At 43.1% G+C, this 25,374-nt stretch overlaps 3 protein-coding genes across 7 annotated transcripts in view; 1 reads left to right on the forward strand and 2 right to left on the reverse strand.

Annotated features, from left to right (window-relative positions):
• gys2 (glycogen synthase 2) overlaps positions 1–7,748 on the reverse strand; it is a 46,763-nt gene extending 39,015 nt beyond the window's left edge. For 4 of the 5 annotated variants that reach the window (XR_007489513.2, XM_049760600.2, XM_049760598.2 and 1 more), the window contains exons 1-3: positions 6,847–7,598; positions 6,642–6,765; positions 5,784–5,965 (exon numbers count right to left, since the gene is read on the reverse strand). Coding sequence is in view for 4 of the 5 variants with exons in the window: in XM_049760600.2 (XP_049616557.1) it covers positions 5,784–5,965; positions 6,642–6,765 (306 nt within the window). In the remaining variant the exon portion in view is untranslated. The other variant, XM_049760599.1, reaches the window with a different exon arrangement.
• kiss2 (kisspeptin 2) lies at positions 7,726–10,216 on the forward strand. Its single transcript, XM_049760659.1, has 2 exons — positions 7,726–7,871; positions 9,673–10,216. The coding sequence occupies exons 1-2, from the start codon at positions 7,760–7,762 to the stop codon at positions 9,930–9,932; spliced, it is 372 nt and encodes a 123-aa protein (XP_049616616.1). The 5' UTR covers positions 7,726–7,759; the 3' UTR covers positions 9,933–10,216.
• A 3,516-nt stretch (positions 10,217–13,732) lies between these two features.
• Positions 13,733–25,374, reverse strand: ldhba (lactate dehydrogenase Ba). Its single transcript, XM_049760634.1, has 8 exons — positions 25,215–25,374; positions 20,706–20,841; positions 19,900–20,017; positions 19,655–19,828; positions 18,469–18,642; positions 18,219–18,336; positions 15,372–15,495; positions 13,733–14,379 (listed from the first exon to the last, which is right to left on the reverse strand). The coding sequence occupies exons 2-8, from the start codon at positions 20,832–20,834 to the stop codon at positions 14,212–14,214; spliced, it is 1,005 nt and encodes a 334-aa protein (XP_049616591.1). The 5' UTR covers positions 20,835–20,841; positions 25,215–25,374; the 3' UTR covers positions 13,733–14,211.

Genomic DNA, 25,374 nt, shown 5'->3' on the forward strand with positions numbered 1-25,374 from the left:
GGGGGCAGCAGCTTTAGGAGGGACTCCCAGACTTCCCTCTCCCCAGCCACTTCATCCAGCTCATCCCGGGGGAATCCCAAGGCGTTCCCAGGCCAGCTGAGAGACATAGTCTCTCCAGCGCGTCCTGGGTCGTCCCCGGGGTCTCCTACCGGTGGGACATGCCCGGAACACCTCCCCAGGGAGGCGTCCAGGAGGCATCCTGATAAGATGCCCGAGCCACCTCATCTGGCTCCTCTCAACGTGGAGGAGTAGCGACTCTACTCCGAGTCTCTCCCAGATGACCGAGCTCCTCACCCTATCGCTAAGGGAGAGCCCGGACATCCTGCGGAGAAAACTCATTTCGGCCGCTTGTATCCGGGATCTCGTTCTTTCGGTCACGACCCATAGCTCGTGACCATAGGTGAGGGTAGGAGCGTAAATCGACCGGTAAATTGAGAGCTTTGCCTTTTGGCTCAGCTCTCTCTTCACCACAACGGACCGGTACAGGGTCCGCATTACTGCCGACGCTGCACCGATCCGCCTGTCGATCTCGCGCTCCATCCTCCCCTCACTCGTGAACAAGACTCCAAGATACTTGAACTCCTCCACTTGGGGCAGGATCTCATCCCCGATCCGGAGAGGGCATTCCACCCTTTTCCGATCGAGGACCATGGACTCGGATTTGGAGGTGCTGACCCTCATCCCGACCGCTTCACACTCGGCTGCGAACCGTTCCAGCGAGAGCTGGAGATCACGGCCTGAAGAAGCCAACAGCACCACGTCATCTGCAAAAAGCAGAGACGCGATGCTGAGGTCCCCAAACCGGACCCCCTCAACGCCTCGGCTGCGCCTAGAAATTCTGTCCATAAAAATTATGAACAGAATCGGTGACAAAGGAATCCGACTTACTGCCGAAAATGCGGACCAGACTCTAGGCATCGGTGATACAGGGACCGAACCGCCCTTATCAGTTGGCTCGGCACCCCGTACTCCCGAAGCACCCTCCACAGAACCTCCCGAGGGACACGGTCGAACGCCTTCTCCAAGTGCACAAAACACATGTGGACTGGTTGGGCGAACTCCCATGCACTCTCGAGGATCCTGCCGAGGGTGTAGAGCTGGTCCACTGTTCCACGGCCAGAACGAAAGCCACACTGTTCCTCCTGAATCCGAGGTTCGACCTCCCGACGGACCCTCCTCTCCAGCACCCCTGAATAGACCTTACCAGGGAGGCTGAGGAGTGTGATTCCCCTGTAATTGGAACACACCCTCCGGTCCCCCTTCTTAAAGAGGGGAACCACCACCCCAGTCTGCCAATCCAGAGGCACTGTTCCCGATGTCCACGCAACGTTGTAGAGGCGTGTCAGCCATGACAGCCCCACAACATCCAGAGCCTTTAAGAACACCGGGCGGATCTCATCCACCCCCGGGGCCTTGCCACCGAGGAGTTTTTTAACTACCTCAGTGACTTCGACCCCAGAGATTGGAGAATCCGCCTCAGAGTCTCCAGGCCCTGCTTCCTCAATGGAAGGCGTGTAGGTGGAATTGAGGAGGTCTTCGAAGTATTCTCCCCACCGACTCACGACGTCCCGAGTCGAGGTCAGCAGCAGGCCATCCCCACTGTAAACAGTGTTGACGTTGCACTGCTTCCCCCTCCTGAGACGCCGGATGGTGGACCAGAATTTCCTCGAAGCCGTCCGAAAGTCATTCTCCATGGTCTCACCAAACTCCTCCCACGCCCGGGTTTTTGCCCCAGCAACCGCCGAAGCCGCGTTCCGCTTGGCCATCAGGTACCTGTCAGCTGCCTCCGGAGTCCCGCAGGCCAAAACGGCCCGATAGGACTCCTTCTTCAGCTTGACGGCATCCCTTACCGCCGGTGTCCACCAGCGGGTTCGGGGATTGCCGCCACGACAGGCACCAACGACCTTACGGCCACAGCTCCGGTCGGCCGCCTCAACAATGGAGGTGCGGAACATGGTCCACTCAGACTCAATGTCCCCCGCCTCCCCCGGGACGTGGGAAAAGCTCTGCCGGAGGTGGGAGTTGAAACTCTTCCTGACAGGAGATTCTGCCAGACGTTCCCAGCAGACCCTCACAGAGCGTTTGGGTCTGCCAGGTCGGACCGGCATCTTCCCCCACCATCGGAGCCAACCCACCACCAGGTGGTGATCAGTTGACAGGTCCGCCCCTCTCTTCACCCGAGTGTCCAAAACATGCGGCGGCAAATCCGATGACACGACTACAAAGTCGATCATCGAACTGCGGCCTAGGGTGTCCTGGTGCCAAGTGCACACATGGACACCCTTATGCTTGAACATGGTGTTCATTATTGAAAATCCATGTCGAGCACGGAAGTCCAACAATAGAACACCGCTCGGGTTCAGATCGGGGGGGCCGTTCCTCCCAATCACGCCCTTCCAGGTCTCACTGTCATTGCCCACGTGAGCATTGAAGTCACCCAGTAGAACGATGGAGTCCCCAGAAGGAGCGCTCTCCAGCACTTCCTCCAGGGACCCCAAGAAGGGTGGGTAATCTGAGCTGCTGTTTGGTGCATAGACACAAACAACAGTCAGGACCCGTCCCCCCACCCGAAGGCGGAGGGAGGCTACCCTCTCGTTCACCGGGGTGAACCCCAATGTGCAGGCGCCCAGCCGGGGGGCAATAAGTATACCCACACCTGCTCGACGCCTCTCACCGTGGGCAACTCCAGAGTGGAAGAGAGTCCAGCCCCTCTCGAGAGGGCTTGTACCGGAACCCAAACTGTGCGTGGAGGCTAGTCCGACTATATCTAGTCGGAATTTTTCTGCCTCGCACACCAGCTCCTTTCCAGCCAGAGAGGTGACATTCCATGTCCCAAGAGCCAGCTTCTGCAGCCGGGGATCAGACCGCCAAGGTCCCTGCCTTTGGCTGCCGCCCAGCACACATTGCACCCGACCCCTTTGGCCCTTCCCACAGGTGGTGAGCCCATGGGAAGGGGGACCCACGTTTCCTTTTCGGGCTATGCCCGGCCGGGCCCCATGGGCGAAGGCCCGGCCACCAGACGCTCGCCTTCGAGCCCCGCCTCCAGGCCTGGTTCCAGAGGGAGGCCCCGGTGACCCGCGTCCGGGCGAGGGAAAACGAAGTCCATTTATTTCAATCGTCATAAGGGGCTTCTGTGAGCCGTGCTTTGTCTGGCCCCTCACCTAGGACCCGTTTGCCATGGGTGACCCTACCAGGGGCATGAAGCCCCCGACAACATGGCTCCTAGGATCATAAGGGCACGCAAACCCCTCCACCACGATAAGGTGACGACTCACAGAGGGGCCCACCAAGCCACCCTAATTTAATTCAATAAATAAATAAATAACAACAGTCAAACCTCGGTTTTCGAACGTTCCGGTTCTCGAACAAATCGGAATTCCAACGAAAAACTTTTTTTTCCTTTGGTTGTCGAACAAAATTCGGAGGTCGAACCTCGCGAGATTAGCCGAAAGGACCCGAGAAAACCCGACCGCGCGGCCCGGATGCCAACTGACTCCGTTCGTTATTGTGTTTTTGTTACTTTGAGGATTGTATTAACCCCTAATCATGCCTCCAAAGAAAGCAAGTGGGAGCAGTAAAGCCATCCTAAAACTCAGTGAGCTCCCGGCGCACTGCGGTTGCGCGATCGGATCAAATTAAGCTCCCTGCGCGCTGAGGTCCACTTAAATTTTGGAAAGTACATCAGGACTTTAAAAATATTTTCTAACTTTCAGCGACGGCTCTGTCAAAATAATCCGACTAGCGCGGTGCAGTTGCGCGGTCGGCGACGCTCTACGGTTGCGCGTTCGGCGGTGCGCTGCAGTTGCGCGATCGGACAAAAATGCGCAAATGAAAAAATGCTCTAAAAAGGCGGGTTTTTTCCATTATTTGTATTGGGAAAAATAGATTCGGAATGTCTGCTGGGTCTAGAGCAGGGGTGGGCAAACTTTTTGACTGGCGGGCCGAATTTGGTTCTAAATTTTGATCGGGGGGGCCTAACCAGGAACAGATGGATGTAGTGTTTGTGTGAAGTAATAGAAATGCCATGTAAAGGTCATTGCATAAAAGGTTTTTACTTTTAGTAGGTAGTAAAGCATGGATATTCATAAAAAGCTTTTTGAAAAAAATGCATTTATTAACAGCATTAAAAAAATATTTCACCCAAAAACTACTATCAGTGATTCTCATTAAATACGACATTGTTATTATGAATAATAGTTTCCATCACTTCAGCGCCTGCAGGTCAGATTTATGAAATATGTATATCTAATGAGGCGAAATCACATCAAACGGCAAACATTCTGACCAAATACATCATCTTGAAGAATCACTGAAAGAATACTTCCAAATAAAGTAATAAAGAAATCAATAGTGTTGTTGGTCTCCCTTTTTTGCTAGTGCATCATGGTCTGGAGTAAAATTTGTTGTGGTAATTCTTAGGATAGAGCCGAGGTGTCGGTCCGTTAACCTAGAGCTGTGACGGGCTTTGTTGACGTTCATGTGGCGGAACGTCTGCTCACACACGTAGGTCGAACCAAATTGTCCTCTCTTTTTTTTTTAAACACTCGGCACTCAGTGTCCACCTTTCTTTTCCTCGGGCCACTCATTTTAGTGGAAGGATTCCAGGGGAAGGTTTGTGGGTGGCATTAACGTAAAACTGTATCTGAAAGCTCAGCGCGCAAATTACATGAATGCTGACGTCACAGCCCACACTCGAAATTCGGCACTGATGGAAATTGAGCGCGGAGTGCGCCGGGTCCGTACTACTTAGTACGTACACGCACTTGTGAGTGTGCACCGAGCTTTCTGACACGGCTCCCGGGAGTAAATGCGCAGGCGGGCGCTTCCCCATCTATTGGGGAAACATACTAATTGCGGGGAAAATGACCCAAAAAAATAGTTCAATAATACAATTTATTCAGGTTTGGCGGGCTGGATTAAATGGCCCCGTGGGCCGGATTTGGCCCGCGGGCCGTAGTTTGCCCATGTCTGGTCTAGAGCGTTTTCTATTCGGGCTCCAGAGCTTTGGAATGCCCTACCAATGGATATTAGAACTGCTACCTCACTAGAAACATTTAAGACACGTTTAAAGACACATTTCTATGATATGGCCTTTAATTAACCTGTAGTGGCCGATTCGGCTGGAGTTTGTTTTCGCTCCCTCTCCCCATCCCCCATCCCCCCAACCCTCCCGGGCTGGGGAAGTGGTTAGATGGCACCCAAGCGGCTATCTGGATTCTCGTGGACTAATTCAGGATGAGGGACCTGCAGCTTACCCTCCTCGAAGACACTGCCAGGACAATCAAGGGCACCTCCGGCAGCTCTTCGCTTTGATTTGGACATCCACTTTTTCATTGATTTTCATATTAGGTACTTTATGTGCCCTCTCTGCATCCATTGCAGCCTGGTGATCCTCAAAGGGGGATCCTTCCATCTGTGGTCCCTTATCAAGGTTTCTCATTTTCCCCAGGTAGGGTTTTTTTGAGTTTTTCCTTGCCCTTTTGGGAGCTTAAGATCAGGGGATGCGTTGAGAATAATTGTCAATTTTTTGTCTATGTGAAGCCCTTTGAGACTGCTTGTGATTTAGGGCTATACAAATAAACTTGACTTGACTTGACTTGAATTCGACCGATTCACTTCTCGAACCGCCTTGTGGAACAGATTGTGGTCGAAAACCGAGGTTTGACTGTAGTTCCATATTGCTGGCGGAATCTTCTTAACTCCAAAATCATCATTTTATTCATACTGGGATAAAAACCCAAATGTAAAAATTACAAGATGTCTGTCTAGAACATTCTGCTCACCTGGCAGCCATTTTGGATCAGAGCATCCATGGCCTTCTTGATTGGAGGAAAAGATGGCTCACAAGCTTCCACCTGTGTCTTAAAGTTGTGTTCAAAATACGGCCCCAACATGAAGTAGTTCTCTCCCCATTCGTCCACCGTGATCTTGGCCTTGGTCTGGATCACAGTGTAGATTCCTCCGACTGTACCAACGCAAACCAAAACATAATTTATGGATCACTATTGTTGAACTGCCATGCTCTATATCTCAGGTGGTCCAGTATACAGGTTAAAAACATGTGGAAATGTTTGTTTTACTTATTTTTTCCGCCTCCACTATCTAACTTGGAAAAAAAACATCACTGTTGTGAAAGACCATTCCTGCTTGCTGAGCTCACAATGACGTTGTAATGACGTTAATCTCAGAGGTCAGCATAAACACCTGAATGGCCTCTGAACTGGACAACGTGACCAGTTTAAAAAAAACTGAATAAATTCTGATCATTACAACACAATTATGACATAATTTTCAATTCAATTTAACTTTCCTATGAAAACTAGAGTGTCATATGTTCATTCTTACATGTTATTAGTAAAACCTATCACATTCAAATAGTGAAGTCCACCTAAAGGAACAGCTGGTAGCTTAATGTGTAACTTTTCAAAGGCATTGGACTGGTTCGACTTTCTCTGTCGTTCAATATTTACTCTCAGTCGCAATATGTGGATTCTTCAAATGAATTGAATTGAACATTTCTTTTTAAGTGGAAAACACGGTGTACTAAATTTCAAGCAAATGTGGAACAAAAATTTTTTTAACACTATTCGGAAAATTCATCTTATCTTTGAAAACCAAAAACCTGAAACTTGATATCTCACCTTTATTGGTAACTTCCCAGGCAACCTCAAAGAGCAGCAGATCCTCAACAGGCAACTCATCCTCCTCCCAAGATGGCAGTACGCCACTTAAAGATGTCATCGACAAAGACCGTGACAGTGGCATCTTCAATTAAAAAAAAATTCTCTGATCAAATTGCAGAAAACTTTGTGGAGATTTTTCAAATTTGGGGACTCAGTATTAGACCTTGAGGGGACAGCAGGACGAGATAGAGGGTAAAGAACTGCCGCCCCGCCTACTGCTGCCAACCTTTAGCCCACACGTATACACACACACACACAACACACACACACTCACACGCACACACCACGTGACAGCAAAATTTGGTTTAGTGAAGTCATGTTTAAAGCAGATTGTGAAATGAAGTTGGAAGATTCAGTTAATTCATTCACTACTAGTAGAATGAATTTAAAAGTAAAATTGAATTTTGACGTCTATAACCGTCAATGGCAGTGAATGGAGTATTTGGAAAAAAAATTTTTTTTACTTGTATTTGTTGAGAGAACCAAAACAGTGATTTAAAATCTGAACTTAACTTTTGAGGGACGGCGATACAAGTGTTGTCAGGTCAAAAACCAAAATGTAAGCAGAGCTGCATTGAGATTTGTCAGCTGTGCAGATCAGCGACGCAGTACGTAAAACAAACTCAAGTGAAACTGATTCTGGTACACAACAGTAAACAAATATAGCATAATAAAAAATAATGATTCTTGCTTGCTTTGATTTCCAATAAATGACTGGAATGTGAAATGTCTTAGCATTTTACTCTAATGATTTCAAATCAGTTGTCTTGGCATAAGTCAATGTTGAAACCCGGCAATGACATTACGGCAGCTTTGAATTACTGGTTCGGTCACTCATCCAAATGGGTGAACCCAAACGGGAATGTGAACATTTCTGAGAAAAACAAATGAATGATGCATTTCTGCTCCGCAATTTACTTACGGCGTCTGAAAACGTCGACAAACGGGATTGGCTGTGGGTTACCAGGGCGCGAGGTCACCTATTCGAGTGGGATATAAAACAACTGGAAACGGATGACGGCCAGTGCTTTCAGCACACAAGAGAGGAAGAATAAGGGTTTTTTTTCCCTCCCGAGATGAAGTTTGCAGTTGTGGTTATGATGTGTGGGCTGATTGTTGGTCAAGATGAAGGGTGTCTTGGAGCATCTCTGGCAGGATTTCGACCTGAGAACGAATCACAGGAAACGGGTAAGATACTGGATACTATGATATCAGAATTTTGATTTAATTGCATCTGTTGGCTAAGAAATACAGACAAATGTAATGTATGGCAATAAAAATAACCGTGTAATAATTCTGGAGTAAATTACCGTATTGGCCCGAATATTAGACTGCCCCGATTATAAGACGACACCCTCTTTTTTAAGACTCAAGTTTGGAAAAAGACTCTTTGAACACCAAATTTAATTTTTATACAGAAAATAATTACACCTGAAACAAATAATTACAACAATATATTCGAGAGAAAAAGCATGTTATTTTGCCTCATTCAAATCATACGAAAACTGTCTATCACATCTTAATATCTGAACATTTAAATATGTAAACTAAAGTGCAATCACATTTGTAAATGAATGGCTTCTGGTTTTTGAAATATAAATAAACCAATCTACTGTGATAAAACAACATTTCAATAACTGCATTAACCATTAAAGTGAAGTCTAACTGTAACTGTAGTCTTGAAATAAATCTGAATAAGGAAAAACATTGCAATAAAATAATGCAAACTGCTACCGCTATTGTTGGGGAGCCTGAAGACTGGTTATGCTCTTTTCACCTCCCGGGTGTCGGTCAGAACACAGGAGGGAAGACGTGGTTCAGTTTTGTTTGCTTTACTGAATTATTGGCAAAAATTTTTTTTTTAAAATAACCATAAATGAAATACACTCGGCAACACATAAGTCATCGATCGAGACACCAAAATACATTTGCCGGCGACCATTAGTCGCCGTGCCGCTGCGTAACGGCCACTCGTACGATGCGAGGCAAACTTAAAGGAGCGCGCCGGAGCTGTCAATCAAACAGCGCCCACATGAAGCAAACCCTGATCGGACAAACGGCACAACAGTGGACAATAGTAACAATGAAATGTATATACTCACTTTGTGTCAAAGACGCACACGATCACAGCAACATGCTCAGTCGATTATGAGCGCGCCGGAGCTGTCAATCAAACGGTGCGCACACGAAGCAAACCGCGATCGAACAATACGATCACAGCAACATACTCAGTCGATACCAGCAACCTTTAACTTTCCGCTGCACACAAGTGAAAATGGATATATGTCTCGACCCCGAATATAAGATAACCCCCACTTTTTCAGTCTGATTTCAATGCAGAAAACCTTATCTTATATTCGGGCCATTACGGTACATCACAGCCTACAAGTACAGACATCAAATAGCTATTATAAATGGTAAGATAAGTAAATAAAACTGGAACTAATAACAATGATTGAATGATAATATACGCTAACATTCACAATATATGTAATAGCGTAACATTTATCTCAAATTGTATCAAGTGTGACTAAATCACGTGAATATGATCGAATGTAAAAAAAAATATTCCACACTGTTATTACTATACATAAACATATGTAATGTAGATAATTATATATGGTTGTATAATAACATAAAAAAATGATGTAGTGAATAGAGTATGGCGTCACAACAATACAAATTCAGGTATCCCATATTCATTCATAAAAAAAACAAAGATGGCAATGATAGTGATAAAAATAATAACAACAGTAATAACAGTAATAATTAATTTATTATTTATTACATTTAGGTATCACATATTCATTCATAAATAACAACAGAGATGGCAATGATAGTGATAAAAATAACAACAGTAATAATTGAAATAATTTATTATTATTTATTCGATTTGTTTAAAATTTTGGGCTACGACCGTTGTATCCTGTAACTAAACTAGTTGTTTTTTTTAACGAGGCTGAGCTTGATTCTCCGGCAAATCCATCAGGTTCCGTCCGTTCCAGAAGAAGCAATGTGGGGGACTTTTTGGAGGATCCCAACTTGTGTTTCTCCCTGCGAGAAAACGACACCCAGCAGCAGCTCCTGTGCAACGACCGCAGGAATAAATTCAACGTCAACCCGTTCGGCCTTCGCTTCGGCAAGCGCTACAACCATGCTTCCATCTTCAGGAAAGCTGTTAAAAGAGCCAGAACAAGCAGATTTTCACCTCCTACGCTTTTTCCCCGACAACTGGAAGTGCTGACCTGAAGCTGATTTTGTCACGCGTTTCCCATGTAAAACTTTAAATAATTTATCATGTGGAAAAAATAAAAAATATACATATTAGTAGTTATTGAACAATCAAGAGCAATGTAAAATTATAAAAGAGCTTTACGATACTTTGTGTAGTGGCTAAACTTGACACAAGCGTCATGTATTTGTTAATGTTGCTGTTTTGTTTTGATTTTTAAAACACTGTACTGTAGTCTAATTATTAATTAATTAAGGGTCACTTCAATAAATTATTTTCACCTTCTTTTCATTAATTCCTAGTAATTTATTTCCAGCAATGAAACTAACCCAAATGACAACTTTGGTTAAAAAAAAATCAGTTATTGAAATAAACTGACAAAAACATCACGTCTCACTAATATAAAGGATTATTACACTGATACCATATCAATGGGCCGTAGTACAACTACAACTTTGATTTTAAATTGTGTTCAACCATTCCAAATCTATGCTTGTGTCACGGATCGGAATGGAGCAGGGCGACCAAGTGCAGCTTGGACCAGGGTTTGTTGAAGGAAACAACTAACAGACTCGGCAGACTGACGTAACTGCCAGAAAAATGATGAACTGCTGGAGATGTTTTAGTCGTAGGAAGCCTGTGGAGCATTAAAGGAACATTACAGGCTATTTGAATTCACATTTAACACTTTTATCTTTTTAGATAAACCACAAGCAGAAACTGAACAGAGACGTGAGACAAAAGACATCATAACTGTTGTAGCTTTATGCTCTGATGAGCTATTGTAGTGTTGTCACTTATAGTGGGTTGCTGATTGATTGCTCAAACAATAACACACGGAGGCAAGGATGCAGTACGAGCCGATCTTTACTGGGCGCTCCGTCACGACTACACACCTGACCACACGATCACTGAACCTCCAGTACTGACAGACAAACACAGTCGAGCACTGAGTGCTCGATCCAATCTACCACATCCCTCTTCTCCAACTGAGAAGTAGCTTATCTATCAGTTACCTTAACTCTTTGGTATCAACATTGATCAAAATTTTGACATGCATATTTCAATTATAAACAAAGCATGTTTCAATAAACCAAATGGCTTTCAACAATCTTTTCTGTTTAGCTTATTGTTTGGTGAAACATGTTGACCTTTCTTTTTTCTTTCTCTTCGAACCTATAACATTTTGTAACATTTCAAGATAAACACAAAAAACAAACACACCCTTTATTTCCTTTACCTTTTTTTTTTTTTTAAACACTGAGTAACAACATCACTTTATGTCAATCAGTGTACCTGGCAGGACGCCTAACTCCTCTGCAACTCCTGGTATAGCATGCGGGTGTGCTGTCCACAGACACAGGACAAGGGTTGCGTGATACCGGGTCCAGTGGTGGTGAGTCCACTGCAGTAGTCCGAGTATGTCAAAACTCAGAGTTCAAATGTTCATCAGGGTGAGGGTCTCTGAACAGGCTTGGGTGTATCTTTCTCAGATGTTGCCTGTTCCTCCTGTGTGTCCTCCCTGACGGTGTCTGTACAGTGTAGGAGTGTGGCTCATCTTGCTGTCTGATGACAACCGCTGACTCCCAGCTGCGTTGTGTCTGCATGTGTACCATGTCTCCTGGGGTCAACACTGGCAGTAGCTTTGCTCGCTGGTCGTAGTGTTGCTTTTGTCGGGACTGCCAGTCCTGTATTCTTTTGAGAATATGCTGTGGGGCTGACTGTTTCAGCACAGCACTCGAACATAGAAGTGTGCTGCGCAGGACTCTACCCATCAACATTTGTGCAGGTGTCAGGTTTAGTCCCGTCATCGGTGTGTTTCTCAGCGACAGCAACACTAGATGTGGGTCAGTGCTTTCTTCAGTGCGTGTCTTACTGTCTTTATGGCCCGCTCTGCCATTCCATTTGAAGAGGGAAAACCTGGGCTGGAGTGTGTGAGCTTGAACTCCCATGAAGCTGCAAATGACTCCATCTCATAGCTGGCAAATGGAACATGATCACTCACTACCTCCTTAGGAATCCCATGTCTGGCAAAGACAGACTTCGTCTTCTGAATCACTGTGCAAGCCGTTTTATCAGTCAGGTTGAGCACTTCTGGATATTTTGTCAGGTAATCTACCAACAACAGGTACAACTGACCATGCAGCTCGAAGATGTCAGCTCCAACTTTCATCCATGGCAGTTCAGCGGAGACGGTGGCTTGAACTGATCCATGTCGGCTGTGTTAGCCTCCCGTTAGCTTGCTGCTAATCTTCGGTTAACACGTGTTGAATATTGTCCTTGACTTACTCCGTAACGCCGTCTTTTGACACCATGTTGTGGCTTTATGCTCTGATGAACTATTGTAGTGTTGTCACTTATAGTGGGTTGCTTATTGATTGCTCAAACGATAACAAACGGAGGCAAGAATGCAGTACGAGCCGATCTTTACTGGGTGCTTCGTCACGACTACACACAGACCTGACCACACGATCACTGAACCAGAGATGGGACCAAGTCACACGTGCAAGTCTCAAGTGAGTCTCAAGTCTTAACCTTCAAGTCTCAAGTAAATCCCAAGTCATTTTTTTCTTGGTCAAGTCAAGTCAAGTCAAGTCCTTAAATAGGTCAAGTCAAGTCCAAGTCAAGTCACCTAATAATTGCAATTTTACCCGCAGAATCTGATTTTAGTAACGTGAAAAGACAAGATATAAGTAACTTTAAGTAGCCATCATTGTCCAATGTGTCTAACCTGTTTAAAAAATATGACAATAATTTGGATTTGCACTGTTATTACTGATATTCAGTAAAATACACCATGGAGTCAAACAAAAAAGGAATTACCTCATACAATGATTTATTGACAGCTCAATCTAAACAAATGAACGTCTGCCGACAGTGTCTGACACATTTGAGTTGCAAATATGATAAAATAATCTGGAAAAAAAATCTGAAAGAAGAAACATTAAAGAGCATTAGAAACATTTTATGTTTCATCTGTAACATCTGGAGACACCAGAGCTCTATAAACTTCAAACGGACAAAGTTTGAAGTTGTCGTCTGGCTGTCTGAAATGTTTCTGTTGCATATCTTGGACCGTGCTGTCCGTCTTTTGCCTCGCGGTACCGCTCCCGCTGACATGTTTGTGCATGTCTGATATAAAGGGGCGTGATTCTCCAATAAACACGTTAGGTAGGTAGAGAGGGCACGACTGATTGACAGGGTAGCGATCCAATCATGACAACGCCATTCTCAGCCTGCGCTCTTACCGTGTTATCGATATTACTTTTTTTAATGTATTATTAATTTTATTTTCAAACTGAAAACATGAACTAAATAACACTGAAGTTATTCAAGTCATCGTGTCTCAAGTCAAGTCCCGAGTCTTTAACTTCCAAGTCCAAGTCGAGTCTCAAGTTTATTTTTATTTTTGTCAAGTCGTCACAAGTCATCAAAACAGCGACTCGAGTCGACTCGAGTCCAAGTCACAGTGACTCGAGTCCCCATCTCTGCACTGAACTTCCAGTACTGACAGACACACAGTCAAGCACTGAGTGCACGATCCAATCTACCACAATGACATTAACAATGATCCGACAGGGGAGTGACACGCAGACAGGGCTTAAATACGAGACAGGTAAAGAGAGGCAGGTGAGAATGATCACACTGATTATGGGCACAGGAGGGGAGGGGCGAGCACACAGACAGACAGAAACTATGACAATATGGACGAGTCGTGACAGCTTGACTGAACTCACTAGCGGGCATTCAATACAAATGTTATATTTGAAATAAATGTCATGTTAATAATGTAAAAAAATCATATAGAATGCACTCATTGTCCATGGGTTAAAGTAATTTATTTAGTGATTTGATTACAGAATACGATACGAACAGTCCATTCTTCAAAAGACGATGTGCTTAGGATTCTATGGCACTCATTCAGAATCTTTTGTAAAGACCGAAATGTTCTCTAGAACTTTTGCTTGATAATAAAAATACAAGGAAAATTACACATGTTGAGTTTTGGGTTCTCATCTAGACATTGGGGTTGTGATTCTTTGACACCAGGGAAAGAGCAGAAAAATCGTGACACAGTTTGGTTGTGCTTAAAGTACACTGAGATCGACTATCCTGATAAAATGTTTTTCACTAGTTTAGGTTGTGCTTGTGTTTTGAAAGGAAAGCTTCCATGACACCATCTAAAAACACATTGTGCTTTAAAATAATGCTAAGGTTTGAACCAAGAGGAAGTTAATAAAATGAGATTGTGCATAATGACGGGCTTCTCTCTGGATCGCGTTGGTCTCATGGCCCTCAAACATCCTTGAGGTCCCGCTGGATGCCCCAGAGAGTGTCAGCGCTCTTTTTCAGCTGAGCCACTTCATCATCTGTCAGGGTCATGTTGACCACGCTGCCCACGCCGCTGCTATTCAGAACACAGGGCAGAGACAGAAAGACCTCCTCCCCGATGCCATACATGCCCTAAGAAGACACATGTGGAGTTGGCTTTAAAAGTATTTGGATCAAGGTTACAGTAAAAAAATTTTTTTCAATTTAATTACTTTGGAGAGCAATTTTATAAGTTGTTCTCATCTTGAAAATGCTTGGTTTAAGTTCCGTTTTTATTAGCTTTAGTATTAGATTGTATTTTTTCCTAACTACATGGATTACTATTTCCTTTTTTTTTAAGTCACTAACTATTGTGTAAAAACGTTCGATTCTCAATCAATTGACCTTCTTTCTGTTAATAAATAAATGAATTTAAAATTATAACGGAAAGCTCATGTATGACATGAATTGAGAAAGACAAAAACATTTTTCCATAATTATGGTTACTTTTATAAACCTAAGATCTAAGATGCAGTAGTGTCAGTTAATTTCTGTTTTATGTGCTGTATTTTATTCTGTCAAAACTTTAGCTTTTGAAATTGATTTCAATTTGTATTTTATTTTGGTTACAATTTTTGTTTTAATTTTTCAATTTTAGTTTTAATGATTTTTTTAAACTATGTTGTTTATTACACCACAACATTTGAAATTAAATAATTTATTCCAACCTTTCTCAAAAATAGGAAATATGCTACTAATGAAGCCATTTTATGCTGACTACATCCATTTGGTTTAAGCATCTAGTATTAACTTGTCAAGACTAATAAAGCTGAGAAAGGTCGAAAGGTATTTGAGAATAAATTATTCTAAGGGTTTTTAATGAAGTCCCACGACTAGAAAAAAAATTGTAAATCCAGTGCAGCATGTGGCATTTCTTTGCGATGAGGCAAGTTATTTTGGTTATTTCCAAGACAAGCGCAGGTCGACAGACCTGCGGGAGGTCTGCACTACTGTGGGAGTGGTCACAGCTTCCTTCAATCATGGTCATTCAAAGAAGATTCTTTCATTTTCACCACGACGCATTTGACAAAAATACACTCCAAAAATTACAAAGGACACTGTGAGTCTGCGTGTGTGTGACTGACCTTGACCATGGTGGAAATTGGATGAACGCGACTCATGTTCTTGACGATACTCTCTGTCAGGTCTGCCACGCTCAAGCCGATGGCCCAGTTGGTGTAACCCTTCAGCTTGATCACCTCATAGGCACTGGCACAAAATGTAGCAAGTAATGTTGTCATTAAACAATGCACAATAAAATGAAAATACAGTCAAACCTCGGTTTTCGACCACAATCCGTTCCAGAAGGCGGTTCGAGAAGCGAATTGTTTGAATTACGAATCTATTTTTTCCATTACAAATAATGGAAAAAAATTTAATCCGTTCCAAGACTAAAAACAAACGCATTTTTATTATTACGTATTTTTTCATTTGCGCATTTTTTTGTCTGATCGCGCAACTGCAGCACACCGCCGAACGCGTAACCCTAGCGTGCCGCCGACCACGCAACTGCACCGCGCTGGTCGCATTATAGTGACAGAGCCTTCGCTGAAATTAAAAAAATATCTTTAAAGTCCTGATGTACTTTCCAAAATTTAAGTGGACCTCAGTGCGCAGGGAGCTTAATTTGGTCCGATCGCGCAACCGCAGCGCGCCGGGCGCTCACTGTCGCATTGCTTTAAGAGCGTCTTTGTGTTTTTGGATACTGCTCCCACTTGCTTTCTTTGGAGACATGATTAGGGGTTAATACAATCCTCCAAATAACGAAAATACAATAACAACGGAGTCAGTCGGCATCAGGGCCGCGCGGTCGGGTTTTCTCGGGTCCTTTCGGCTCATCTAGCGAGGTTCGACCTCCAAAATGTATTCAACCACCGAGGCAAAAACCGAGGTTTGAATGTAATTTTCAGAGCAAAGCAAAACCATTACCGCTAAGTGTTTATAATTGCACAAGTGTTTAATGCCCAGCTCTAATTACCTACCACATTAAACCTGTCAGAAAACCCCACTGGACCATTTGTACTAAAAACCTGTCATCACCATTTGGCCTCGAATGTCAGAAGCACTCTACTTTCCCCACAGAGACAGTGACATCACAAACAATGAATATATGTATTGACTGACTGTGAACATAATCAGATTGTTTATTGATTCTTTGCTTTCTAACCGCAGTCGTTGGATAAAAATTACAGTGAGTAGAAGACATTATATACAGCTTTATCAAAAACTGTATTTATGATTTTACAAATATATTATTTGTCAACTGTGAGTACGGCTCGCTGGAGCACTGGGTAGCACGTCCGCCTCACAGTTAGGAGGGTGCGGGTTCGATTCCACCTCCGGCCCTCCCTGTGTGGAGTTTGCATGTTCTCCCCGGGCCCGCGTGGGTTTTCTCCGGGCACTCCGGTTTCCTCCCACATCCCAAAGACATGCTTGGTAGGCCGATTGAAGACTCCAAATTGTCCCTAGGTGTGAGTGCAAGTGCGAATGGTTGTTTGTCTCTGTGTGCCCTGCGATTGGCTGGCAACTGGTTCAGGGTGTCCCCCGCCTACTGCCCGATGACGGCTGGGATAGGCTCCAGCACACCCACGACCCCCGTGGGGACTAAGTGGTTCAGAAAATGGATGGATGGATGGACAGATATATTATTATATTATACAATGATCCTTCGCTACTTCGCGTTTCGTTTATCGCAGCTTCACTACATCGCAAATTTATTTTCCAAATTAAAAAACGTTTTAAAAGTCAAAACAAAACTTCTAAATTGAGGAAACGTGTCTAACCTTTAGGACGATGTAGTATTGCTCCAAATGTTTGTTTACATTCCTTTAGAAGTCTGTTTTCACGTGTTAGCAGGATCGCGAATTAGCATCTTTCTGCTAACTCGTTAGCCTGCCCAGTACTTCTTGTTGGTGACCGTACTTCGCAGATTTCACTTATCGCGGGTGGTTTTTGGAATCAATTATCCGCGATAAACAAGGGATTACTGTATAATGATTATGCTTGTCATTTCTTCTAGTTTTCTGTTCATCAATATGAAATTTGTATGGAAACAGGAGTTCAGAACATTCACTCCGATCACTCAATTGCAATCCTATGACGCGAAGTTACAGAAACAAGCGTACACAGGTAAACTAATACTATCCTCTAGTGTTAAGATTTGTCATGAAAAAAAAAACAGCACACAGACACTGCGAGGAGCAAGCCTTGAAAAAAATAATAAACAAGGAATAACTGATCATTGATTTTAAAAGTATAAAATTTTCACATAATGCATCAAGGAAATTTAGTCAAAATGTTCTTTGCTTGATTTTACTCGTCAAAGTTATTGTCAACTGTGAGTACAGTTTACAGTCTAAAACGTATTTACCATAACTCAGTGGTACCTTTTACTGAGAATGAACCACAGAAAATTCTTGCCAGGATGAGGAGGGGCCATAAGAGGGCAGACTAATCCTTTTGCATGATAAACACATCCAGTACAGAGATGTTAATTATAATTTGTCGCCTCAACAGTGAGGGGAAGGATTTTGCCTATTATTGGAATAACCGTAACAGGTGCTTGTTGAAATTCAGGAATGTGTGAGCATCACACAAGACTTTAAACTTTATAGTAATAGTATTATTAGATCATAAAACTACATTCATGGGATGCTAAGCCAGTACCGGGAAATGCCATATAAGAAAATACCACAAAACAAATAAATGTTATGTCACTTTTGCACAATTGCATTTCATTTGTTCAACACCAAAAAAATTAAGGCGGTGGTGACCAACGATATTGTCCTAAAGTAGCAAAATACAATTAAAGAAAAAGAATAAAGTGTTTATGTAGGTGTTGATGTTTTGGTTCGCAACTGGGTTAGCAGCAAAGATTTGATGGGTTCAAGAAGTCATTTTAAAATTATGCATTTCACGTTCACACAGCGTACCTGTCCACCACAGCTTTATGTGTGGCCTTCCACTGTTCTTTATCACCTTCACTGCCAATGTCAGGATTCAGCTTCTGCAAATTGACCCCGGCGACATTTGCACCACTCCACACAGGCACTGAAAAAGTAAAACCGCAATACTTCTTTAGGTCCGAGGTCATCTGAGAAAAGTGTGCTGTGGGTCTGTTGAGTCCACATTTCAAAAATACTTTAAGAAATGTTAAACGTTGTGTCCTTTGTGGGCACTCACCACTGGTGTCTCCATGCTCACCCAGCACCCAGCCATTGAAGGAACTAGCATGGATGCCGAGGCGTTCGGCCATCATGAAGCGAAAGCGGGCAGTGTCCAGGTTGGTGCCGCTGCCGATCACGCGGTGTTTGGGCAGGCCACTGAGCTTCCAGGTCACATAGGTGAGTATGTCCACTGTGAACGGGTTTGTTAGAATCAAACAATGACAAGTAAGCAGATAGAAGTGGAATGCTGTTGAGGTGACACAAATTGGAATTGTTGCTAATGTTTCAACTATATTCAGGTTCGACGTTACGATAGATATCAACATACGGCTTGACTGCAGTTCAAAGACATTATTTGGGTGGAAATGTGGAATGACACTAAATGATATGGAATAAAGTTGAATGATGTGAAATGATATTGGTGGTAAATGTGGGATATGTTGGTGAGAAACATGGAAGGAACATTATTTAAAAATATGGAATGATACGGAATGCTGTTGTATTGGTGAATAATGTGGCATGTAGGAACATTCATTATGTTGAAAATCCTTCCCAAGGTAAACTGAATGACCAGAACATTTTGAATTTTGAATGGAAATGATGTGAATGGGTTATGTTGAACGTGTAATTGGAAATGAATAGGAAATTTTTTGCCGACATATGTGAAATTGTTGGAAAATTTTACATTTTTTAAATGTGAAAAGTAATAGCTCGCATGGTGGTAATTTTTTGAAAATGTCGAAGTTGGAATGGGAAGAATCGGTCCAGAAATGCTCAGTGGACTAGTGGTAGAGTGTCCGCCCTGAGACTGGAAGGTTGTGGGTTCAAACCCCGGCCGGATCATTCCAAACACTATAAAAATGGGGCCCATTGCCTCCCTGCTTGGCACTCAGCATCAAGGGTTGGATTTGGGGTGTTAATCACCAAATGATTCCCGAGCGCGGCACCGCTGCTGCTCACTGCTCCCCTCTCCCCCAGGGGATGGATCAAAATCACACGGGATGGGTTAAATGCAGAGGACAAATTTCACCACACCTAGATGTGTGTGTGACGATCATTGGGACTTTAACTTTTTAACTTTAACTTTAAAAGTAGAAGCCTGTCAAAAAAGTAAGGAGAATAAAATGGTGTGTGTGAATGCTTGCAGCATTCACCCCATTCCTAAGAAGACTGCGAATCACATCCAGCTGTGTTCCATTTACCAGGATTGGAGACAACGATGAGAGTGCACTGGGGGCTGTGCTTCATTATCTGAGGGATGATGGACTTGAAGACATTTACGTTCCTCTGTACCAAATTGAGGCGGCTCTCGCCCTCCTGCTGGCGGACTCCGGCAGTCACCACCACCAAGCGAGAGTTGGCAGTCACTGCATAGTCTGGAGGAAGAGAATGAGAGCCTTTGCAATGACGTGTAATGAGGTAGATTGTGAGAAAAATGCATTGTGACCTTTGTCTGCAACTATTTTGGAGGTCTTAAGGAAAAGGCTGCCGTGCTGAAGATCCATCGCCTCTCCTTTTAGGCGATCCTCCATCACATCCACAAGAGCCAGCTCATCGCACAGATCCTTGCAAAGTGAACACAAGAATCGTCATACCTCATATTCAATTGATAGATGTTTTTTTAAATATTCCACTGGGTGGTAATGCTATAGGGCGCATATGATATATGGAGGTGAATAAAATGAGGCGCTTTGATTGGCTGGATTTATGACCACTCCCATTGTGGCACAACCCTCCCTATCAATGGTCCGCCAGCCACTTCTGATGTGAAAGAGCTGTGTGATAATAACAAGAATTTGCAAATAATTCCAACTCACCTACAATTGCAGTAACAAAATACTGCAAAAATGTGATTATGTGCGGTACTTGGTAAAATAACAAGATTACCAACAGCACTAGTCCTTCAGATACATAACATTTTAATTCACATGATAACAAATGTAATTGTAAACAAAGACCTTTCTTTTTTTGATGCACAAAGATTTGTGGACCTACTCAATGTCAGATGTTTTTGCCATTAGGATGGATGGAAGCCTTCATGAGTACCCGATACCTTGAAAGTACTCTAAGGCCAATATCGGTCTGATATCAGTACCTGGTATTGGTACTTGCTCATTCCTAAGTAAAATTGATGTCTATGAGTTTTTTATATGGCTTTGTTACTGTAATGCGAATACCAACTTTATATTTTCTTATATTTTAATTTGCTGCGGGCGTAAACTGTCACAGTGCTCTTGATGCTTCGACTCTTACCCGCAGGAGGATGCTGACGGCGCAGGCCATGCCCACCTGGCCCACCCCGACCACCGTCACTTTGTTCCTGGGAGGCTCTGGAGAGCTACCCGGCAGAGGGCTGATGAGTTTCTGCAGCACCGACGACATATTGGAGCTGCAGACAAGGCCCGGAAATTAGTCAATATTGTCATTATTTTTGGAAATTTTTAGTAACTATCTTTCTGGAAATCTCTGTTGTGCTGGTTTTGCTCTGTTTTGGTTAGCAGCAACCGCTGTAGCAGTGTTTTTATTTGCCTAGGTAGTTAAATATTTAATTTGTCTAAAAAAATTGTGTATGTGAACAATTAGTTGGATTCAAATCAGCGTCACAATGTAGTAAACTAATTTACAGTCAGATAGTTTTTTAAAAAAATGAGATATAATCAGGGTTTCATATTCACACATAGGTATTTAACCTATGTCTAAGTATGATGTGTGATGAATAATGGAATTGACCTAGATGTCACTATTTCACACACAACTCAAGAGTCACAGATTGTTGGGAAAAAAGTTATATAAATCTTAATGTTTAAATTTGACATACATTCAACTCCTGGTAACACATATTTAACATCCTAAAAACTTTCCAGATCAAAGTATGCGCCATGCAATGCATTATGGGAAATATAAGTGGTGATATAACAGGCTATGCTAGTAAAAAGTTCCAATGATTCAATGTTGTGTGACAAAATGAACTCTTTGGGGAGACAGTACTGAAAGAACTTTACCTAATTGTCTTTTTTAATGAGGAAATCATTTCACCTGTTTTTATAGAATATTTGCTTTGCTACAGAAAAAACGTCATTTTCCCACTGGGATTAGCTTGTCAGGACAATGAGCAACCGCAAACGAAAGACAGAAAGTCAGCTTGCCTGCAGCTGCCATTTGCCTCCTAACAGTGTTAGCTTGCACACAAAAATTCACACTTTTGCACCTGTAGTGGTTATGTTAAAGTGTTTTCATTAAGGGGGTTTTACCAAAGCAAAGTGGATCAAGAACTCAATTGATTTGAATTAACCTGAGAGGATTGTTGTTGTTTTCTTGACTGACAAATTGGAAGTGCATTTTTACAGTGACATTTAAGAATACAGTTTCCTTTTATTACAACTATAAAGGCAACTTTTTAGACTTTTTATTACAAAAAAAGTCTTTGTAGACTTGGGACTTACGCTAAGCTTGAACGCATGTGCTATGATACCTAATAGCAAAACTACTTGTAAGTAGGCTAGAACATACTCGCAGGTTTGCTCAAAGGTATCAAAATTCAAAATTCTGCCCAATCTCTATCACAGCAAATTCCTAAAAGACAAGTGTTGGTGTTTGACAGTTTTATTGTCAATATTATTATTGTCAATATGCAGAGCTGCAATGTACTACTAGATGTGCAAAAATAGATAACATTTGTTAGCATTCTCTCTGGGTATTTTCCTCCATTATATTTTACGTTTGTGTGATTTGATTTGTGTATTTAGTACTAGCTAGCTGATGTTATTGTACTGCATTGTGTTGGTCCTTTGTTACTGTAAGTTTATTTACAGGTACTAGCTATAATCAGAATACAGTCAAACCTCGGTTTTCAAACGTCCCTGTTCTCGAACAAATCGGAATTTGAACTAAATATTTGAGATTTTGCTTCGGTTGTCGAACAAAATTCGGAGGTCGAACCTCGCGAGATGAGCCGAAAGGACCCGAGAATACCCGACCTCGCGGCCCGGATGCCGACTGACTCCGTTCGTTATTGTATTTTCGTTACTTTGAGGATTGTATTAACCCCAGGCATGTGCACTCATAGGAGGCAGGTGAGGCAGTGCCTCACCTTGCCACCAGGGGTGGTAAAGGGCTCAACATGGTTTCCTCAGCTGTCACCATAAGTTTTTAAAAAATGAATATTATAATAAAACATAATATAATATCTATCCTGTGGTCTATGCTTTTAATGCGATTTTAGTGTGTTTCCTATACATTTGGATCATTTTCATAGTCAAAATTGCTGTATTTCTTGTTCAAATAACAACAGGAGACGAGAATCATGGAGGCTGAGGCAGTGACAGGTAGTGCCTCTCAGGGCGTGCGTGTGAGAGTGTGCACCACTCACTGTGCACTGTACTGAGCGCGTGCAAACGGCGCGTGCTTGCAGTCAGCGGGAAAATACGGACCTTGAGGCAGCCAGTACTTTTGCCTCAAAGATGGGGCCAGTGAGCCTGCAGCTAATAGTTCGCGACACGAGTAAATGCGAGAGTAAATTAAGAAGAAAAAAAAGAAAAGAAAAACAACCAACAACATTTGGTGCTAACGCGTTGCTATTTGGCTTTATTTTCCCTGAAAATGGAGGATATAATCTCGAAGATAAGAAATTTTTCAAAATTTGACTTTCAGTCAAACCAAGAAATCATAAGTAAGGGAAGACCAACTCCAGATTTGCGAGGATTAATTCAAACTACGGGCCTCCCGGGACGGACTACAACACGTTCGTTTCAAAAGGATTGGTACTCTAAAAAAGACTTCATTTACAAGTAAAGGTAAGAATACTGCAGTGGTGTGTTTAAATGTACAGTGGTGTGTTTAAAATGTTATTAAATTTAATCAAGAATGGGATAACAACCATGTATGTTTGTAAATCTGACTTGTGAGTCGGTGCCTTAGCGTCATACAGTACGTTTGTAAATCTAACTCTGAGTCAGTGCCTCACCAACCCCAACCCTCACCACACATCACTGATTAACCCCTAATCATGCCTCAAAAGAAAGCAAGTGGGAGCAGTAAAGCCATCCTAAAACACAAAAACGCTCTTAAAGCAATGCGACAGTGAGGACCCGGCCCGCTGCGGTTGCGCGATCGGACAAAATTAAGCTTCCTGCGCACTGAGGTCCACTTAAATTTGGAAAGTACATCAGGACTTTAAAAATATCTTCTAAATTTCAGCGACGGCTCTGTCATAATAATGCGACCAGCGCGGTGCAGTTGCGCGGTCGGACAAAATGCGCAAATGAAAAAATGCTTTAAAAAAGGTTTTGTCTTGGAACGGATTAATATTTTTTCCATTATTTGTAATGGGAAAAATAGATTCGGAATTCGACCGATTCACTTCTCGGACCGCCTTCTGGCGATTGGGGTCGAAAACCGAGGTTTGACTGTATTTTACTCACACATGCAATGAGATGCTGCAAAAATTCTTTGGTGACCAGCAGCCCGAATAAGAACGAACGATAACTCTCAAACACAGATATTTCACAACAGGTCAACATCCCCACCTTCACTGCCATTATCGCCCAGCACCAACTCCAATGGACTGGTCATGTGGTCTGCATGCCCAATTCTCACCTCCCAAAACAAGTCCTATACTCTCAACTTTTTACAGGACAACGTGCCCCAGGCGGGCAAAGGTTTAAGGGGAACAACAAAGCAAACATCAAGAAGTGCCACATAGACCCTAATACCTAGGAGGCCACAGCAACCAACAAAGTGGCCTGGAGACAACTTGTCTGAGATGGAGCCGCACAATACAATGACGATCTCCACAATGCTGTGGAAGACAAACGCAGACGTAGCGCGGCTCCACCAAAAAGATTCCACCGAGACCCACGACCCTTGCTGCCCATCCCTGTCCACACTGCACAAAAGTATGTGGCTCTCGGATCGGCCTCTTTGCCCACCTGAAGACCCACGAGGACCAAGAGGGAGAACAGTCATACTCGACCCTGAGTGACCGCCTATGATGATATGACTCTGCGACAACACTTCAAAGAATGAAAGTCAAATTATTGTCGCTTTCTAAATCGGTTCCATTCATTTTCTATTGTTTCTTTACCTGTTTGGGGTTTGTTTAAGGCGGCTGCATCCTAATTAAACAGACTTCAGGCGAAAGGCGGAGGCACAATGTCCAAAACGTTTAATGTCCAAATGGGTTTTGAAGCAAATTCACTCAAAAAAGAAGTAAATTATGCAAATACCATTTATGGGCCAGTAAATTACACGGATCACGTAAATTATGTAAATGGAATTTATATGCCAGTAAATTACACTGTCCAACTATGTTATCAAGGTCACATGCCTGTGTTGGTCACAAAATGGGGACACTTGGCACACAACTACATTGGATTAGGACCTTGCAAGGACACATTGGCAAGAAGGCAATGAAAACGAAACCTTTTACTATTACATGTTTGATGTTCAAATACCACTGATCTTAATTATACATGAGGGCTGCCATTATGCAAATTTAACATGAATGCGTGCCATCCCCCCTCGATTTGCATTACTATGCATTATAGGGGGTTACTGTGCGACTCATACATAATTTTTGTCCAAATAATCGAAATACGAGCAGTGAGAGAACGCATCGTAATCAAAACGTCACAAACGAGCCTTTTATATTTTCTCACGCGTGTGCTCAGATTATGTGATGTGTAATTTAGCAGCACATTTCAACACAAATGCTGGTGAGGCGTCGCGTCGAACATTCTAATATCATATAATAAGACGACTTACATTTTATTAGCGGTTTTTAAATCCGTTATTCGGACCTTGTCTCAAGCAGGTGTCGAGTGAGAGGAGGCTGGCGGGGAACTATTGCGGGCTGAAGAGCAGGAGGAGGAGGAGGGGGGGGGGCGGCTGCTGGGAGGAGGAGGAGGAGGGGGGGGGGGGTGCT

The sequence above is a fragment of the Syngnathus scovelli genome, chromosome 22 (genome assembly GCF_024217435.2).
Source record: "Syngnathus scovelli strain Florida chromosome 22, RoL_Ssco_1.2, whole genome shotgun sequence".
Classification (NCBI taxonomy): domain Eukaryota; kingdom Metazoa; phylum Chordata; class Actinopteri; order Syngnathiformes; family Syngnathidae; genus Syngnathus; species Syngnathus scovelli.

Bases quoted from the DNA above. Each gene is read 5' to 3' on its own strand.
- kiss2 (XM_049760659.1), top strand. From the start codon at position 7,760: ATGAAGTTTGCAGTTGTGGTTATGATGTGTGGGCTGATTGTTGGTCAA. The intron at 7,872-9,672 runs GTAAGATACTGG...CAAATCCATCAG, and splicing joins GAACGAATCACAGGAAACGG to GTTCCGTCCGTTCCAGAAGA.
- ldhba (XM_049760634.1), bottom strand. From the start codon at position 20,834: ATGTCGTCGGTGCTGCAGAAACTCATCAGCCCTCTGCCGGGTAGCTCT. The intron at 20,018-20,705 runs GTAAGAGTCGAA...TCACTTTGCAAG, and splicing joins CCGTCAGCATCCTCCTGCGG to GATCTGTGCGATGAGCTGGC. The intron at 18,643-19,654 runs GTAAATGGAACA...ACCCGTTCACAG, and splicing joins CATCGTTGTCTCCAATCCTG to TGGACATACTCACCTATGTG.